The sequence below is a fragment of the Leptonychotes weddellii genome, chromosome 5, assembly GCF_054177405.1.
Source record: "Leptonychotes weddellii isolate Sample4059 chromosome 5, ASM5417740v2, whole genome shotgun sequence".
NCBI classification, from domain to species: Eukaryota; Metazoa; Chordata; class Mammalia; order Carnivora; family Phocidae; genus Leptonychotes; species Leptonychotes weddellii.
In genome coordinates this window covers 26,454,760-26,474,105 of record NC_138373.1, presented here as the reverse complement: position 1 = coordinate 26,474,105, position 19,346 = coordinate 26,454,760, and the positions used below count along the sequence as shown (strand labels likewise).

Below are 19,346 nucleotides of genomic sequence, written 5' to 3'. Positions count from 1 at the left end.
TGGCCCATCAGCCTCCTGGAAATGTTGTTAGAAGAATGGAGGGCTTCTACATGGAACCCTCGGGGGCAGCCCTCATGGTGCCCTCCTCTGGCACCTGCTCCCCACAGGCCCGGGTGCAGCCTGGCATCCAGGGAATGCGGATGGTGAAGGGACTCTGTACCCTAGTGCCTGCTGGCTCCTTGGATGCGTGAGCGACACATGTAACATATACGATCCTGTGGGCTCCGTAATGTCAGAGAGGGAGACCGTGACCTCTGAAAGGTCACGCCTGCCTCCTGGCTTGCTCTGTCCTTCCCAGTTGGTGACCGACTACATGCTTGGTGAGAGGTGACAGGTAGAGCCGCCGGGGTGAAGTCATGAGGAGGACTTTGCTTCCCTTGTCCCTTCAGAGGGCCAGTGACTTTGGCTCCTGAATTCGGGGGTGTCTGTAGAGACTTAGGGCATGAAATTCTCACTAAGGGCGCTTTAGAGACACATCCCAGCTTTCCTCTCCCTCCCCTCCCCAAACTCTCCAGATAAAGCCTTCTCCTTCCCCTCTTCGCTTCACATCTGGTGCATTCCAGCTGGTGAGCACCCAGGAGAAAAGCTTGTTAAATGAGACTTGTTTAAACAAGCCAGTCACTCATCCAGCTGTCCAGCCCTGGTGTGAACCTCGGGACCCCCTCATGGCCGCTTGGAGCCTGTTCTGGATGTGAAGATTAGAAGCACAGTTTCCTCCTCTAAGTTTGCACCTTTATTATTTCCCTGAGTTAATCAAGAGAAGATGCCTTGTGCAGCTTTGCCAAAATTACCCCATCAGAAGCTTATACAAGGGGCTCAGTGGTGTTTGGGAAGCGGTGCGAGGGTCCATCATGCCCGACAATTCATTGCTCTCAGATGCCTCTGTGGAGAGTGTTGGAAGCAGCAATTGTGGGAATTTTCTCTTCTGGCTTCCCAATTAGCAATTATATAACAGTCTCCCTGGAAACAAGTGCTCGGGCATCATGCCTGTAGCAGGGCGGGCTCACGGAGCTCACCGGTTTGCAGCATGCGTACGGTGTCGCCTGTCCTCATGTCCCAGGAGGGCGGGCCCGGGCCTGCGGTTGAGATCAGCTGCATCCGCACCTCGCAGCTGACCCATCCTGGAAGGAAGAAGGCTGGTTGTCAGTACTCCGAGACAAAGCAGAGTGAGAGGGACCAAACAGAGCTCTTGCACACCGGAGTCAGAACTTCTCTGTCTTATGGAAGGAATAGCTGATTGTTACTGTCCTGCTTAAAAATACCCATTGCCCCGAGGGCAGAGTCCACGTTCTCAAAGGTGTCCTCCCAGGTCTGCCCCTCCTGCTGCCCCTGCTCTGCTCCTGCCTCCGGGTCCTCTCCACTGTGGCCCTTGGCACAAATCAGCCGTTCCCTGACCAGCGCGTCTCTCTCCCTCTGTCTCGGGGCAGCCAGATACGGGCACTGGCCCAGGGAGCGGGCTCCATCGTTGTGAGCGTGTGGGCCCTGGTGCTTCAGCCTCTGCCTCCACGGCCTCTCTCGAAAGTGCCTGTCTCAGTGGGCTTCTGAGAACGCAGTGAAACCGTGCCGAGGTGTGCTCAGCCTGGTGCCCGAGGAGGAGCTGCTCCCTGCGCGTGAAGAGTGCCAGCCCCTGGGGAAGCCCCCCGTGCCCCACAGCAGACCCCGCGCACACCTTTGTCACGGGTGCAGTGCTCACTGCCTTGCCTACCTCTTCCAGCCAGCTGGAAGCTCTGTGAAGTCAGGACCCAGGCCTGCTCTCCCTTTGTATTCACAGTGCCTGGCTCACAGTAGGCCCCGAGAGATGTCTGTTGAATGAATGAATGAACCAGGGAGTGACTGGATCATTGAATGAGTAAGCGAATGATTCCAACCCTTCGGCACGTCTGACCGAGAACTTGAGTGCGTTTGCTTCCCTTCCCAGGTCGGCAGCCTGGCCCACGCCACCTGAGCCTCTTGCCTGGGTGACCCCAGTGGCCTCCCCACTGATCCCCGTTCCTCTAGATCTGCCCTCCTCTCTCTCCTCTGGTCTCACCTTTGAAGGTACCCCCTCCCAGGGGCCTTCCTTCCCCCCTCAACCCTGGCCAGTCTGTCTGCCTTCCTCCTGTCCATCCCATACCCAGCTCTCCCACAGCGCTTCCCGTGATGTATTCGTGTACCTGCTTCTTGTCCGCTTCCCCTACCAGCCTGGAAGCTTCTCAAGGACAGGGGCCACATTTGTTAACCAGGGGTACATTCAAAGCATGCTGCCTTGGACATAGGCAGGCGTGCAGCAAATCTCCAGGAAACGTGCCCCGTGGGAATCCGCAGAATTAGCAGGAGGACCTCTGACAGCGCGTGGTGCAAATCTGGAAGTCTCTGGCTGTCGGCAACGAGGTTGAGTTCTCATTCAGCTCACACCCAGTGCAGGGGAGATGGCTTCCTGGTGAGTGGCTCTGCCATCTCCCCCTACGACCTCCACAGTCCCAGAGGAAGGGAAGAGAAGGGAGAGGGGAGGGTCACAGGGTCCTCACCTTCTTCTGGCAAGGCCTGGACGTGGTTGGCTCATGTGGCATCTGCCAGGCCTGGCCCATGGCTCCCACCTCACAAGGGTGCTGGGAAGTTTGTCTCCCTTGTTCCCTTGTTCCAGTCTGCTCAGAATTGGGCATGGGAGGGGATCTTGTAGCCAGAGGATCCTCCTGCTGGGCTCCCTGGGAGTCTAATCAGTGTTCCAGAATTCTCCAGCCAGGGACAGTGTGTCAGGTCAGCAGACTCTGGAGTAGCCGTCTCTAGACAGGGCCTGAGCCGCTCGCCGCTCCTGAAGCCAGACCTCTAATTTATTTTATAAAACACCATGATGTCCTTAGATGAGAATGAAAAGGAACTCGGGATTACAGAGTCACCTCTGCATACCGGCAGGCAGCTCACAGGAAGGGCGGCCCCGGGGAGACGGTGTCAGAACATGGGGGGTCGGGGGCCAAGCATTTGTTCTAGAAAGCATGGCTCATGGCCTGGTTTACATATTCCATTCTTCTTAAAATTGCTGTTCTTTTTTTTTTTTTTTTTTAAAGATTTTTATTTATTTGAAGAGAGAGCAAGCGGGAGCAGGGAGGGGAGCAGAGGGAGAGGGACAAGAAGACACCCCGCTGAGCGCCGAGCCCGGCTCAATCTCCTGACCCCAAGATCATGACCTGAGCTTGAAATCGCTAGTCGGATGCTCAGCCGACTGGGCCACCCAGGCGCCCCTTGACAGTTGCCATTCATAACGTCATGGCGCCTTTATTTTCTTGAGGCTCAAAACAAAATGACCCTTTTCTGGTGGGAAGAAAATACTCCCATCCAGAGAGCCCTGGGTGTTGTTTTCTGCAGCAGGACTGACCCCAGGACTATTAACGGCTCTAGACGCTGAGTGAGAGTAGCCTTGTGATAGGAATATCACAGAAACGACAGCAGGGCCACGGGCCACGGCCGCGAGGGCTCACAAGCAGCCCCCGGACGAGTCTGGCAGGTTCCGTGAGCTAAGCTTCCATCCACTGTGGCCACTTCTTGCGCCACATTTAGGCTGCAGCCCCGGAGCCCAACAGTGAACTCAGAAATACCTCATGGCCCTTTGAGCGCTGACCCAACCCTGTGGGGCAGGCTCCGACAGGACACCGATCTCCTCCCGAGCGCCCCACTCCGAAGGACCAACTCCCTGTCCTTGTGCAGTTATTACCTGTCTTCAGCTTGCTGGCCAAGGCTGTGTGGAGGCCAGCCTCCTTTCCTCCATCCCACTCCCCACAGGGGTCTTTGTCCGCTCTCCTTGGACTTGGCCACAGCCTTCAAACCGTTCTGCCTGGTGGCCTGCCTTTCCTCCCCTGAATTCATCCCCTGTGTTTATTTGTTCTTGCAGTAAGAGTTTATGGGGCTTCTCATGATCTCCAGGCGCTGTGTTAGGCTCTGGTGATACGGGGGGAACAAGACAGGTAATGGACCTGCCTCCCTGGGACTTATGATCGACAAGGGGAGTGGGGGAGCAAAAGGCACATGATGAGTCAGCAAGACCATTCCAGGCAGCCGTGAGGACCACGAAGAAGAGAGAACAGAGCAATATTAGCTAGTGTGTCCTGGAGGGCTTCTTGGAGGTGGTGGCCCAAGAGCAGACACCAAAATTGCGAGGTATTCCAGGCCAAGGGAACAGCTCTGGAAAGGCTAGAAGGCACCAAGAGAGAGTGTGTGTGACACAGGGAGAGAGTGGGGGCGGGGGGGGGGCAGATACGTTGACAGTATTGGGTGGGTGCTAAAGGGGCATCAGGGAGACGTGAAGTGAGGTTGGCTGTGGCCACGTTGTGCAGCTCCCTGTGAGCCGTGCTGACGGTTTAGACATGCTTGCTGGTAGGTGGATAGAGTTCACAGGGAGCCATTGAACAATTCTGAGCTAGGACAGTGTCGTGACAGACTTTTGAAAGAGCTCTCTGTCGAAGGCAGCCTGCAGCCAATGTCCCCCAGAGCGGTCTTCCTAAATGCCTGTGAGATCACAGGTCTCCTACCTCCCTCCTCCGACCTGTTTCCTTCTCCGATGGTCTCCGAGGCTGTACATGGTCCACCCCGGCTGCCACTCATCTGCTCTCGCTCACATGGCTGAGCCCAGCTACGGGGCCTTTGTGCTTTGCATTTGCTCTTCCCTCTCCTTAGCAGGTCTGTTCCCCACCTGAGGGGACCCACCTAGACCCTCTGACTGACGTGTCTTTTCTCCAAGAGATGCTAAAGCAGTATTTTCAGGAGTGACTTCCTCTGACTAAAACCCTCTCTCCGTTCCTCTTGCAAACTTCTTCGAGCTTCCCTGAGCACCCGTGAATCACCGCTTCATAGTACTTACCCCTGCCTCGACATCCACCATCTGCCTGCCTGTTATCCCCCCTGTCCACATAGAAATGCCTTGAGGGAAAAATCCTGGCGGAACATCTATGAATCATCATCTGTCGCAGCCTGGCAGATGATGTTCGTTACCAGGGGCTTAGCCTAGGTTATCACGAATGAGGTAGGCTCCATCCTTATCCCCATTTTACGGATGAGAAGCCTGAGGCTGCCCCCTGGTTTAGCCACCTGATGGTGGAGCTGGTAAATGGCAACACAGGTCGCTCTGCCTGCCTGAGGGAACGTCATCGGGTGCGATCATCCCACAGTGTGGTCTCTTGGCTGGTTTTATAGGGGCCCAAGAGGCCAGGCAGGGGATTGGACCAAGGCGGGGCAGACTGGGAGGGGTGGTGGCACTGTGCCTCCAGCTAATGAGAGCAAGACTGCTCAGTTTTCAAGGGAGGCCAGGAATCTGGATTTTGCAGAAATATCCTGTTTTTAATATTTTTAGGCCATACAAGCCACCAGCAGCTTGTGGTGGAAAAAGTAGAGTCTTCTTCACCAGTAGGGTCAGAACCCGGCGGATCCCCGAGAGGGAGTCTGTTTTGGACAGTGTTGGCGTTCAGCCTACTGGAGTCACCGGCTTCCTTCTGGGATGGATGACAGCCCCTTTTTAAAAAATTGAAGAAGCAATAGACACATTTGAAAACGGAAATGTTTAAACGCGGCCTGCGTATGAGCTAACACCAGCAAATCAGCATTCATTTTGTTAGAGGTGCTAATGGTATTGTGGTTAAATAGGAAAGCGTTCTTCATGTTTTAGGAAGACATGCCAAAGCCCCCCGTGGTGAGATGTCACGATGACTATAATTTACTGTAAAAGGCCTCAGCAAAAAGGTAGCAATGATGAAGCAAATACAGAAAAGGGCTATGACTTTATTAGGTAAAGGGTTATGGGGATTCCTGGTATGATTTGCTCTGCTTTTTGCCATATTTTGAAATTTCCGTAATAAAGTAAAAATGAAATGACAAACAGAGGAAAAAATGCAGTCTTCCACAAAGAGTTCTGAGATCTTCCCTGCCCCACTGTGATCTCTCTGGGGACTCGGGGTGTCGGCACCTCCAGATCAGACTGAGACCCGAGGGAAGCGATATCCTGGGCAGAGGTTGGCCTCTGGGCACCAAGGTGACACACGGCTTTCTTCTCTTCATATGGTCAGCAGCTTCTGCTGGTGCTGACCCCCGAGTGGAATTTCTCTGAACTGAATCCTGGTTTGGGGAGGCCTATGCTGTGGAAGGCTCGTAGCTTTTTCTTCTGATAAGTTGAAGAATGTCTTCTGGATGGAGGGCGGCTCCGACTCTGTACGGGTTGAAGACCCGGGACCCTGCTCATCTGCCTCCCGATTCTGAGCTCTCGGGCATGTTCCTTGCCCGTTCTCAGCTTCTGTTTCCAGCCTCAGACGGGTTGTAAGCATGCGAGGCAAGAAACGCGCTGAGCACAGAGCGTGAATAAAGATTCCACAAATACCTTTGCTTATTCTGAATCGCTCGGGTAAAAATTGCCCACTTGTCAAAGTGAGATTGCTGCCATGTGGGGTCTTCTCAGGGGCTGCCTGGGTTTCCAGGCACCGGCCATCTGGAGGAATGAGTACATGCAGGGATTTGGGATTCTTCCAGGGTGATAATCTTTCTGCCACGTCACTGGAGCCCCCGGGACCTGGGCGAGAGGAGGCTCTGAGACAAGTTAAAACGGGTGTTTTCGACCCCTGGGCGGCATCCTCCCCCCTCCCTTTTGCGTGTCCTCCCCTCCCTGGGATCCGAACCCTGCAGGCAGCGTGAGGAGCCGTCTGCCGTCTCTGCGTGTTGCTCTAAGAGCATGCTGACTCTCCCTGCTGCAGAAAGGGGGAGACCTCTGCCAGCTCCCCTGGGGCTGATGGGCTCCTTTGTTGTCCCGCCACGGGCTCTCAGGCGGGCCCTGTGGGCTTTTGTGCTGCTGAGCACTCAGACCTCATGAGCTCCATGCGGCGCTCACCTGGTGCGTTAACAGCCTTCCTAGGGAGGAGCTTCTCACTGCACAGTGATGCAGGACCACAGAGCGGCCGGCTCTAGCAGGGGACCCAGGACCTGCTGCTCTCCCCGCCCAGCGCGCCCCCTCCAGGCAGCAGGGACCCAAGCACCCCCCACCCCCCTGCCCCACCCGGGCCGGCCGCGTTCAGTGCTCTCACCCTCCGGAGGAGGGTTGCGCCGAGACAGCCGCAGGGGTGGCTCTGGGCAAGACCTTGCTGGGACCCGGAAAGGGCCCGGGGGCGGGCTTGGCAGCAGCCGCAGCTCCATAACCCTTCCTCCGTCCTGGTGCTCCGAGAGGGCTGCCAGAGCAAACAGAGGATGCCCGGTGAAATTTGAATTTCAGATAAACGATGAATAATTTCTTAGTTCAAGTATGTCCCAATATTGTGTGGTACGTAGTTGAATACTGAGAAATTATTGAGTCATGAATTATTGAATATTGAGTTATGAATACTGAAAAATTATGCATTGTTTATCTGAAATTCAGCTATCACCCAGCATCCTGTAATTTTGTTTGCTAAATCGGGCAACACTTAAAGAATCTCCCTGCCGTGCTCAGGGCCTTGGCTTTGTGGGGACTCTAATCCTGAGATCAGGGCAGGTTCTGGGCAGGTTCTTGAGTGCCTCTGAGCTCAGCCGTGTTCAGCAGACTGTTGCCAAACCCCTCCCAGGGACGGCTCTGTGCTGGTGGGGACGGGGGGCAGGGGGGAGTGCCCTGCTCCATCTCTGGGACCTCATTCATGCACATGCGACCCAGACCCTCCTGGCGCTGCCACTTCTTCATCTGTCATGTGACATGAGTCAGAGTACGTCTCCTCTCATGCTCTCGTGAGGATGGATGACCCCATTCCTCCTCCTGTCCTTTCTCTCCTCTTCCTTTGCTCACCCCATGTGGCTCTCAGAGTTTCCTGCCCTGCCCCCATGCTGGCCAGGGTGTCTTTGTGGTAAGCCAGGGCCCCCAGTGCAAATGTGAATGAGCAGGGAAGGCTCCAAAATCAGTGGGGCCCCTTATTTCAAAATTATTAAGGATATAGACCCGGGGATGGCTGATCATCACACAGGTCCAAGTTCTAGCGCCCTGCAGGCACACACGTGTGAGGCCGGCACTGCCACTGAGGGCCAGGCAGACACGGGGGTGGAGTGGGGGGTGTGAGTGAGGAGGGTCAGGAGCACAGAGCCCTGGAGTGCAGAGGGCTGGAGAGACTGCATGGACCTGGGGGCCCGTGCCTGCCGCAGGAGCCCTGCTGCCCAGCCACAGCCTGGGGGGCCCTCTGCTGCCACGGAGCCTCGTGTTTTAAGAGGAGGTGCAATTTGTTTATCAATAAAACCTTTCTTAAATAGCGGTGACTGATTCATATTTTGGAAAATTCCCATGTTGGCAAATTAAGCGTGGTCTCTAGAAGGCAGCATTTAGTGGGATGAATAATTACTTTGGCCTGTGTGGTCCCTGGGTCTGTTGGAGTGTCCCACACGGGCCTGTGACCACCCCCAGTGACACAGCGTGAGCATTGGGCTCTTGGTTCAGTCCCCATCAGCATACTTGGCTCCTTGTAGGTGTTGCATACATAATGGCCACAGCTGTAAGACTTCATTCATTCGTGGGAACACATCGTGGGTGGTTGTAGGGACCCGCTGTGCCTCTCTTAGCAGGAGTATCATGAGCATCTTCCCTGTTCTTCAGTGGGATGGCCCACGTAAAGCCTAGATGCCATTTGCATGTGGCAGTTACTCAGTCCACTAGCTGTCTGTCTGGTGTGATGGATTGCTGTGTCTTCTATGGGCAGTTTTTGGATGGGCAAAGAGAACACGCCTGAGCATCCCTGTGTGTGTTTTTTCAGGATGCCAAGTTTGTGGAGGAGCGGAGGAAGCAGCTCCAGAATTACCTGCGCAGCGTCATGAACAAGGTCATCCAGGTGGCCCCCGAGTTCGCTGCCAGCCCCAAGAAGGAGACCCTCGTGCAGCTGATGCCCTTCTTTGTGTAAGTACGGTTCCCATGGGCCCTCCGCCCAGCACTTCGTCCTTCCCCTCCCCCGAGGTTGGCCAGCGAAGTGTATGTGTGTCCTCGCCGCGCTGGGGCCCAGGTGTTCCCGGAGCCATGAGCTGGGATGCTGCAGACCTCGGAAAGGGCTTCGAGACCGCGAGTCTGCAGATGAGCATGGTTGAGCTGAGGTTTGCAACTAAATGCAGGCCTTTGCGGTTTGTACTTCCTACTTTCTGATCAAAGGAGAGGTTAATTTTCTCTGCAGCTCACAGAATGTTCCAGAACCAAATCAGTCCGTCACTGTTGCCTCAGTGGCTAATGGACGCAAGGAAACATTCTCAGACTGCCACTGCTACTGACTTAAGTCGTATTAATATGAAAATAATTTAAGTGTGACCTAACTTAAAATTAGGTATAAATTTCTTGTTCTTATATGTCATCAAAGTGAAAACGAAAGCCGTTGGTTGACGTGTCAAGCACTTACACATTCAGAATTGTGAATACAGTGGATGTCGCTGTTTTTCTGACACTGAGGCTTTGCTCACAATGGTATGCAGCACGTGCTTTTTGCTTACCCCGCGTGGTGCCCCTGTGTCTCCGTGCTGCCTCCGTGCCCCCTCTTCTCTGATCCCATTACTGGGGAGCGTCTGTGTGGCACCTCGGGGCAGGCGGTCATCACTTGGTGTCACTACTTGATCACTGATGAGTCTGCTCTGTGCTGTTAAGTCTGTTACTAGCCTGACCCATCTATACCCTGGAATTGGGACTGAGGTGATGGAGCAGACTTTGGTTTTTACTGAGCCTTCAGATGCTATAGAACATAATCATATCATTTCTAGAGTATTAGCATCATATGGACACGAGATGGAAAACCCCATATGGCAAACCTGTGGATCCCCAAAAACGAGATTGGGATTCGATAGTTGAGAAGCACTGGTCTGGGTCTGTGTGATGGCTCAGGGTAAATAAGACTTGCTTTGTAGTCTACCTCTCGAAAACGGCATGTAAGGGCTTGGGGGCCTGTCCTCATTACCAGTGATGCTCTAACTTCAGACCAGAAGCTTACTCTGCCTGTGTCCATAGGGGCGCCTTTGGGTCACACTTCCCAGCATTTCCGGGTTGAACTTCCAACCAGACAGACATTGGCCTGACTGCCCCTCTTACTGCTTGCAGCTTGCTTATGTTTTTCTCATTGTATCAGGGCTTTTGTGAGAAGACAAAGCCTGTATTCTGCCTCAGGTAAAAGGCACCTTTTTTCCTGGATGCACCAGATGGGAAACTACATTTTTCTCTCATTTACTCGTGATGCTGGGGCCTTGGCTTCCCTGTTTTGAAAGCGCTGTAATAGCTCACAAGGGGAATTCCCATTCTTCTAAAGGCAGCCCCCTGGCTGGGGAAATTAACCTGTCCCTGAGTCCTGTGAGTTTGGGCGAAATTTTCTGATGAAAACCGAGTTAGAGAGTCGGTCCTAAGACCCTGAGGCAAAGCAAGGCTGCCTGCCCAAATCTGAGAAGGAGGAACGACTGATAACAGCAAGCTGGTGTCCTTCCTGCCGGGTATGGGCAGCCCCAGCGTCTCTGGCTGAGTGTTTACCAAACATCAGCCTGCGGGATGGTGGAAATTGTACGTTCACTGAGCATCTCAGTGTGTGGGGTGAGCTCGGCCGTGCCGGTTGCCATTCATCAGAGCTGCGGGAGAAACCTTTTGTGCCTAATTAGCACAGAGAACATAGGGTTTGATGTTACGGGCTTTAAGAAATACAAAGAATGTCAGTAAGAGACTGTGGCAGATGACACAGTATTGACACCAGACTTCTGAGTAAACCCTAATCTAGACTCCAGTTGGGATTAAGCCACTTTTCCCCTCTGGCTTTCCTCGCAGTCCACATTACGCTGCCCTGTCCTCTGTCTTTTTTGAGTGAGTTGGGATTCCAGGTCAGAGCTTGCAGATTGGTTCATTTTGGGGCAATGGAAGATGAACATTGGGCAAATGCGCCCATGCGGGTGAATCTCCATATGGTAATTTCCTCTTTGTGTGTGCCTGCAGAAAACAGTGTGCCTGGCCTTGTGCTCGAGAGCTCACCCTAAGAAATTTCTAGTTAAAAAAAACTCTCTTGTCTAAGGAAATAAACCCCACAAAGCAGAATTATTCTTATAAATCTTGGCAGATTTCCTCAGCTCTTTCAAATGCCAATTTAGGATTCTAAAACCCCTTTTAGCTACTAACAGAAGTGAACTTGTGTAAGGATGGTGTCGCCTGCCTCGTTCCATTTATTGAGCACTTACTATAGGCCTGGCTGAGTGTTTCCCCTGCTTGATCTCATCCAGTCTTCCTGAGAACCTATTAGGTGGAACCTTATAAACTTGCCAGTAACATGGCAATTGGATAAGCTTCCCCTCAAAAGTGCTGAGGAGAGGGCGCCTGGGTGGCTCAGTTGGTTAAGCGACTGCCTTCGGCTCAGGTCATGATCCTGGAGTCACAGGATCGAGTCCCGCATCGGGCTCCTTGCTCAGCGAGGAGTCTGCTTCTCCCTCTGACCCTCCTCCCTCTCATGCTCTCTGTCTCTCATTCTCTCTCTCTCAAATAAATAAATAAAATCTTAAAAAAAAAAAAAAAGGGCGCCTGGGTGGCTCAGTTGGTTAAACGACTGCCTTCGGCTCAGGTCATGATCCTGGAGTCCCGGGATCGAGTCCCGCATCGGGCTCCCTGCTCGGCGGGGAGTCTGCTTCTCCCTCTGACCCTCCCCCCTCTCATGCTCTCTCTCATTCTCTCTGTCTCAAATGAATAAATAAAATCTTAAAAAAAAAAAAAAAAAAAAGTGCTGAGGAGAGTGAGGCCCAGAGAGGTTACCTGCTGACCCCAGGGTTACCCAGCCAGCACATGGGGAGCCCGGGCTATTTGGTGCCATATCCCATGTTTCGGGACAAACCTGCAGCCTGTGGATTGAGCCGGCCCCTCTGACCTGTTTCATTTGACCAGTACAGTGGGCTTGTGTTATTTGTCTATTAGATGGTGTCAAAAAAAGAAAATCAGGTATCAGAATTGGTCATGTCCTGTTATGGGCTGAACACTTGTGTCCTCCCAAAATTCCTATGTTGAAACCCTAACCCCAATCTGATCGTATTTGAAAGTAGGGCTTTAGAGAGGTCATTAGGTTTAGAGGAAGTTATAAGGGTGACATGATGGGGTTAGTGCCCTTATGAGAAGAGGGGAAGAGGCACTAGAGTTCTCTCTCTCCCCCCTCCCCCCATGAGAGGACATAGTGAAAGGCAGCCATCTACAAGCCAGGAAGAGAACCTTCACCTGGAACCCAATTTGCCCACCCTTTGGTCTTAGACTTTTAGCCTCCAGAACAGTGAGAAATCACTGTGTGTTAGGGCAGCAGGGGCGGATGAATCCCCACCTCGGCCCCTTCCCCTCAGCCTCCCTTGGCTGCAGTGGAACAGTGCTGGCCTGCCCTCGCTGAGACCGCCTGCTCCCATAGTCTTCTGGACTCCGAGCAGGCCTTCCCTGGCTGTTTTTCTTGTACATTCACTTGCGTTACCTGCCTGGCCCCCGCTAGAGGCTTGAGTTTGCAGTCCTGCCTCTTACCCACTGCTCCATCTAGGCGGGATGGGGGACCAGACTCTCTGTTACTCACAATTCATTCCCCTCACACTCTGCTCCCACGCGTGTTCTACGAGGCTGGTCCGCTGGTGAACTTCTAAAGCTGGTCCTGTTCCATCTTGGGCGGGAGAGGGAAGGTGGGCAGGGGAATCGAAGCAAGTGGGTAGAATTTGCTCATTTTCCTTCATCAGTCTTCCTTAAAACCTTCAGGCTTCTGCAGCCTAGAGTCCAGTATCCAACAGGACCTGCTTTTGCACGTACGTTTCTGTGTTGTTTTTTCACTTTAATGTGTCCGTGTTTCACTGTGTTCTGCAAGGGGCATCATGACTTCCAAGTATTCTGCCATCTGCCCAAATTTGAGAGTCGAAGAATCAGCTGAATTCGCTCTCCAAATCTCTCCGCCTCCCGTTGTCTTCCTTGCCATGCCAGCGACAGTCTGAATTAGAAAGCAGGACGGTAGAAAGCAGGCCATTTCTTTTCCATTTTGAACTCTGTGTATCAGGTGGAGACCAGAGTCTGCCCCCAGAATGGTGGGCAGATGAAGAGCGGCCCCCAATAGCCACCTCCTTCGGGGCCCCGTGTTGTTTGCGTCCTCCCGGCATTCCAGGGAAAGGTGGGCGCCAAGACGTGGTGCATGGCAGATGTTACCCCAGACACTGGGGGGGATGTCAGGTGCTCTTTTGAAAGCCTGTTAATGAGGGAGGCTTGGAATCCAAGAATTCATTCCGCGGAACTGGACCACAAATTGGTGAAGGCTTAAATGATTTGTTGTGCTGTCATTAAGCACATTATTAAAATGTTTTCTGCAGAGTAATTCATCCTCGGGAAATATGTCATGTTCTGCTGTTCCTGAAGGGGACAGGAAAATTTGCTGGGGGTGGAGGCTGGGGTCATGTAGGTCACAGCACAAATTCCCAACTGAATTTTCAGCAGAAAATGTGGTCAGTGTTTGCCCCCCCGCCCCACATCTGCTGCTGTTGACACTCCTAATGCTGTTGGATGTATTTCTTGCTGAGCTTCGAGCAGGGGTTTAGCTCAGGGAGGAAATGCCCCAGTCCTGCGCCACCAGGGAGACCCTGGGTCTCCGGTTGAGAGCTTTGACTTTGCAAGTTGAGCATGCCCCAGTTTGGCACCTTCCCAAATACCTGGTCTTGCATCTCCCCTTGGCTGGCTTCGCTGATTTACATCAGCTACTGGGCCCTGAAAGGCAGAGGAATTTGAGATCCCTGGTAGCCAAATAGAAAGGGCAGGGAGTTTGGAGTCCGTGATAGTCCTCAGCTCTACCACGGAGGATGGCGACCTCGGGCAAGGATTTGACCTCTGTGTCTTGGGTCCTAAAGGGTAAAACAGGAAGAGTCGTACCAGGGCCGCTGACCTGTTGGGCTATTCAGTGAGGGCACGTGAGAGAACCCGCACAGTGTCTGCTCTGTGATGGCTGCTAATCATGAGACTCATGAGAAAGAGGAGGAGAGAATCCTCATAAAATCCCCATGGACATTTCTCTATTTGTCTCTTCATGCAGCCATACGTCCATCTATCCCTACAAGTGAAAAACTGGAGGCCCAGAAAATGTAAGTGATTTGCGCACAGTCCATCTGAATTATTCCTAAGGCCAGCCTCTCCGTCCCTCCTTCCCCTACTGGGGATCTCCCGCTCCAGTGACTTAGGGCCTGCCCTGGGGAAACCAGGTGCAGCAGCTGAGCTCTGGATCTTCAGGGAGTGGGAGAGGTCAGCCTGGGTCCAAGTTGCAGTGCCCTTCTGTAGGGGTCAGGCCTCTCCCCCAGGAAAGCACCCCATCGCTTGGGAGCTCATTGCCAGGGGCCTCTGCCTTGGGGGACCTGCTGCCCTGTTGCTCTCCTGGAGAGGCGATGGTTCAGTGCCATCTGATCCCCTCCAGCCCATCCAGGCTCCTTCCAGGGCTCCTGCCAAGGGATGTGAAGGAAGTGCTCATCCCAGGGTGCTGGCCCTCCAGAGCCTCAGGGCTCTGGCCCCAGGGGACGGGAATGAGTCCCTCCGTTTGAAAGTGACAGGGGCACCAGCTCCTCTTCTCTGATACTCAGGTAACCTCCGTGTCCCCCAGGCATCCCACCACGCAGTAATCGTGTTCCACCTCTGCCATCTCTTTCTGCTTGGTGGGGAATGGGGCGAGGTCAGGTTCACAGAGGAAGCAGAAAGGGAGGAGGAAGAGGATGGTACAGCTTTAATGAGTTCCAGAGAAAATGGGGGACTCTGGAACACCTCCAGAACAGACACGCTGCTGGGTGGACACGTGGAATGTCCCTGTCGAAGGAGCCTGCATTCAGCAAACATTTTCATATGGTCACTGAAACAGAGCACCTACTAAGTACTCAGCAAGCACTAGGGTTATTAGCAGAGAGCAAAACAGAAAAAAAGATAAAAAAAAAGAAAACACCTCTGCTTTTATGGAGTAAGGGAGTTGAAAAACAGACATATAGGCTGTCAAGTAATAAGGTCTTTGAAGACAGTTAATGCAGAGTCAGAACTTAGATTTACACAGTGACGTTTTCCATCAGATGATCAGGACCTCAGGGGCCTCTCTGAGGGAAGATCTTACAAATTTCTGGGGGAAGGGTGTGCAGTTAGAGGGAAGTACAAAGGCCCTGGGGCAGATTAAGGCCAGAGTGGCCCGAACAGAGAGAGCAAGGGAATGAGGCTGGAGAGCTCAATAGAGCCAGACCGTATGGGGCCTTGGAGGCCCTAACAGTGACTTTGAGCTTTATTCTCAGTGAGTTGGGAAGCCACTGAAGGGTTTAGAGCAGGGGTGCGATAATAACCTGGTTTGCATTTTTAAAATTTCACTCTAGATGCAGGAGAGAGAATAAAATTGGAGAGGGGTAGGTGGCGAGGTTTTCATAGGGTCTGGGTGGGAAGAGTTGGTGTCTTGGCCAAGGTGATGAGAAGGGCAGGTGAGGAGTGAATGGACCCCGGTGTGTTTGAGGATGGGCTGTCAGGTATGAGAGTCCTGGATGACACGCCCAGCATCCTGCCAGGCCAGGCAGATGGAGAGATGCCCCAAGTCTACTCCGTGTAGACCATCTCTGTATTCAAGTCAACACACGTTTATTGAGTGCCTTCCTCTGTATAGGCCCCTGGGCTAGCAGAGAGGTTGGCAGGGGTATTATACAGATGACTAAGACATGGACCTGGCCTCGGGGGCATGTATGGGGCATGATATTACCAGGCCATGTGTCTTTCATTCGTTCATTCAATAGGAGCTTGCAGCGTGTCTCATCATGTGTCACACTGCCCGGTTTGTATCCCAGCTCTGCCACTGATGGGCTGTGTGGTCGTGAGCAAGTCACAAGCTCTCCCGGGCCTCAGTGTCTTCATCTGTACAATGGAGGTATTCGTAGCTCCACCTCGTGGGGGGTGCCTGAGGGCGCCATGAGCGCGTATGTGTCAGGCCCTTAGAACAGCGCCTGGCGCATAGTAAGCATGTACTTGTGGAACTATTTTTACCAGCAGAAAGGAAGCACGGGGGAAGGAGAGTCTGGGGAGCAGACGTTTTGGAGGAAGTGATAAACTTAAGATATTAAAAAAAAAAAAAAGAAAAGCTACAGAAAGATAAGAGATTAAGAAGTAAACGTCACTCGACTGAGTATTATGCGGACCACCCCTCCCTCCCGTGATCAGCATCAAGCTGCTTTTGTAATCTTGTAAAAATTGCTAATACTTACGTAAGTCGGAGCCAGATTCTACGCAGTGTTCTGTAGTTTGCCTTTTTCATTGACTAAAGCTGGCTCATTCCTGGCGAAAGCCACATAGTATCCACTGCAGGGCCTGTTTGATAATTTATTCCGCCCTTGCTCTCTTGGAACATTTCAGAGGTTTCCAGACTTTTCTTCCTCCAACAGTGTTGTCGGGAATGTTGCAGTAGGTATACATTTCAGCACAGAGGTCTGTAGGATTGATTTTTAGAAGCCATTCTGGCTCAGAGAGCAGGTGCATTTAAAAATTTTGACAGATGTCGCTAAACCCCACCCTCATGCCACTTTGATATGCAGAATTTTGATAGGCGCAGAAGGGGAAGAGGTTCTTTTCGCTGTACCTAGAGAACAGGGGGTTGGCTCCTGCAGTCAGGATGCCACGGAAAGCAAGGCTGGGACCTGGGGTGGAAGGCCTCGAGGGAGTTTCTGTCCGGGTTTCTGGAAGGGGTGCCTGTGCAGGCCTTTGGGCTCAGGTCTGTGCTTTCGGAAGACCATGCCGGCAGCTGGGGTGGCAGGGAGTGGAGCAGTGAGGGACGGCAGGGTGCTTTCATGGTAACCCAGAGAAACAGTGGGGCCTGGACCGGATGATGACCAGTGTTTGAGGATGAATGTCTGGGCAAATGATGTGGCCAAGGGGACAGAAGAGAAGCCCATGTGGGAGCAGATGAGGGGAAAACCAGGTGCTGGGTTTAGAAGCTGGTCTCTGTGGGGTCCTGAAGGTGAGTTGGGAGCCAGGTAAGAGGGAGGGATGAGTGTCTCCAAGGACTGCACTTGCTGAGCCTCGCATCAACTGGAAACTCCTTCCTGGCATCTCTCAGGAAACCTGCATATTCACATCTCAAGAAAAATCCATCACGAAATCGGGAGAAAGCATTGCAGTTCTCTTCTGGAAATTTCAAGTGCCGTAATCAACATCGCGTGTGAAGGAATCCACAGTGAGGAGGCGACAGAAAACCAGGAAGGGCTGACACACACAGGTGGTGAAGGTCGACATTTCCTGGAACCAAGGCAGGAACTGGTAGGAGAGAGATGGTCACGATCAAATTAGTCAGGCTTGCTTTTAGCTGCCGCCACCTTTTAAGTGTGTGTCCATGGCTCCGTCTGCTGCAAAGAATGAGTCATTCTTGCAAATAAAATAAATACTAATAACCTTATGCACACAGTATACTTGATGTGAATGGTCTTCTCAGAAGCAAGTTTTGGAAGCACAGTGAGAGACTTCGACCCCCAGTCCCGTGTGGTGCTGCCGACCTTGGTGGGGGCATCGGCGGGCCGTGTTCTTACAGGAACGGTATCCAGTAGTGCGCACTGGTGGGGTCCAGCGTCGGGGTGTTCATGCGAGGCTGCAGTTCTTTATAAAAACCACCAACTTCCCGTGTCTTATTTAGGGAACCAATCTTTTTAGATTTCCAAAGTAATAAACAGCACAGAGAATGTCAGGAATGTTTGAGGAACAAGCTGTGATTTGGGAAATTGCTAAGAATGCCCAGGAATCTTCTTTTCTGGCTCTCAAACCCTAGAGAGTCCTCTCCTGCAGGAATTGGGGAATCCTCCTTGGGAGACAGTCTCCTGACACAAACTTGGCACTGGTCACCGCAGACGTGGAGAAGGGCGCCCAGCGGAGCAGGAGAGGAGAGGCGGTGACAGCGAGGGATGGACGTGGAGGACGGGGCAGGCCCTGTGGGGCCAGCAAAGCAGCAGGAGAGGGAGGCACAAAGCTGGGTCAGGGTCGTGTTGCCCAGAGAAGCCTCCCTCTGCACGCGGGAGCTGCAAAATGAGCCCCAAGTCCCAGAGCAGGAGGGAGAGCAAGCTGTCCTCTTCGTTGGCTGCCAAGTTGGCCGCGGACCCACGGAGCAGGTGGTGCGGCACAGCTGGGGTGGCATCCCCGTCACCCTCGCCGGGGAGAGTGGGGCAAACGCGCCATCCAGGGCAGCAAAGGGGAAGCGGCACCTGCCCCCGCCCTGCCCGCCTGTCGCGCCTCCGGGTGGGGCCGGGGGCCAGCTCCACAGCCTGTGGGGAGACGCGGCACCTCCGGCAGGCCCCTCTCTGCGGGGGCTGGGCTCTGGAACTGGCGGCGGTCTGGGGCTGAGGAGGGCCCTTTGCGATGGTCCCGCACAAGGGGGCCGTTGCTGCTGATGCAGAGCACTTCACATGTAGATCACAGCTGCCGCCTGGAAATTCAGTGACGGGCGCCCCTCTTCAGGAGCCATGCCCTTTGCTGCTGGAATAACCTACGTAGAGGCCACTGGGGCTCGTGGAGTCTTTGGCCCCTTTTCTGCTGCATCCCAACAAAGCACCAGCGCAGTGGGGGCAAACACTAACGTGCCCCCCACCCCAAGTTCACAGGGGACCCCGAGCAGGCTTGTATGGAGGAGAAAGTCTTTCCCACCTCAGCCTTTGCCACTGTTTTCACCTCCACCGCTGCCCCATCATTATTCCCCAGGTGTGTTGTTTGGGGGTGGAGGCAGGGTGCCACCGGGACGGACACCCTTAATGGGTGGGCGGCCCCCTCCTGACTTGTTTCTGTGATCTCTCAGCATCTTGCTTCTTATTCTTTTTTTTTTGTATTTTATTTTATTTTATTTTATTTTATTTTAAGCATCTTGCTTCTTGATGGCACCTTCCCCCCAACCGGAGAGCAGGAGAACGAACGTCCCCAAGTTTACCCCTACCGACTGGGGGATGGTGGCAAATTCAGATGCCTGTAGGTCCAGGCAGGTCACTTAAGTGAGAACGCCCTTGAGGTGTGACCTCAAGGGAGGGGTGTGGGTCCCCTCTGAGAGGGTCAGCCACTGCTCTCCCTGGGCGGTTATTAGTATGTGGATCTGCAGGTGGCCAGATCTTCAAATTCTCCAGAGGACAGAATCCCTTCTCTCAGTATAAAATCTGATTTTAGAATTAGCTGTCAACTAATTTGGGTGGGGGCTGCGTACAGCCCGTTGTTTATCAAAAGGCTTCCAGGGCCAACAGGACCTGCATTAGACGAAGCTGTTGAGCACAGGAAGAGACGCAGGGTGGAAGGAGGCGGTCACCCCTTTGATCCCAGGGGACGATGATGACCACATACTGACCAGGGTCGTTCGACAGCCAGCCCTCAGGACACGGCAGCCCCCGCCGTCCTGACTGAGGTCCCCTCGGCGACACAGTGCACAGGC

General features: G+C 53.3%; 1 protein-coding gene across 1 annotated transcript in view; it reads left to right on the top strand.

Moving 5' to 3' along the window:
• The window catches only part of SNX29 (sorting nexin 29), a 507,745-nt gene that overhangs the window by 441,361 nt on the left and 47,038 nt on the right, over positions 1-19,346 (top strand). Inside the window, exon 21 of the mRNA XM_081818879.1 lies at positions 8,715-8,854. Coding sequence (XP_081675005.1) covers positions 8,715-8,854 — 140 coding nt within the window. The remainder of the gene's footprint in view (positions 1-8,714; positions 8,855-19,346) is intronic.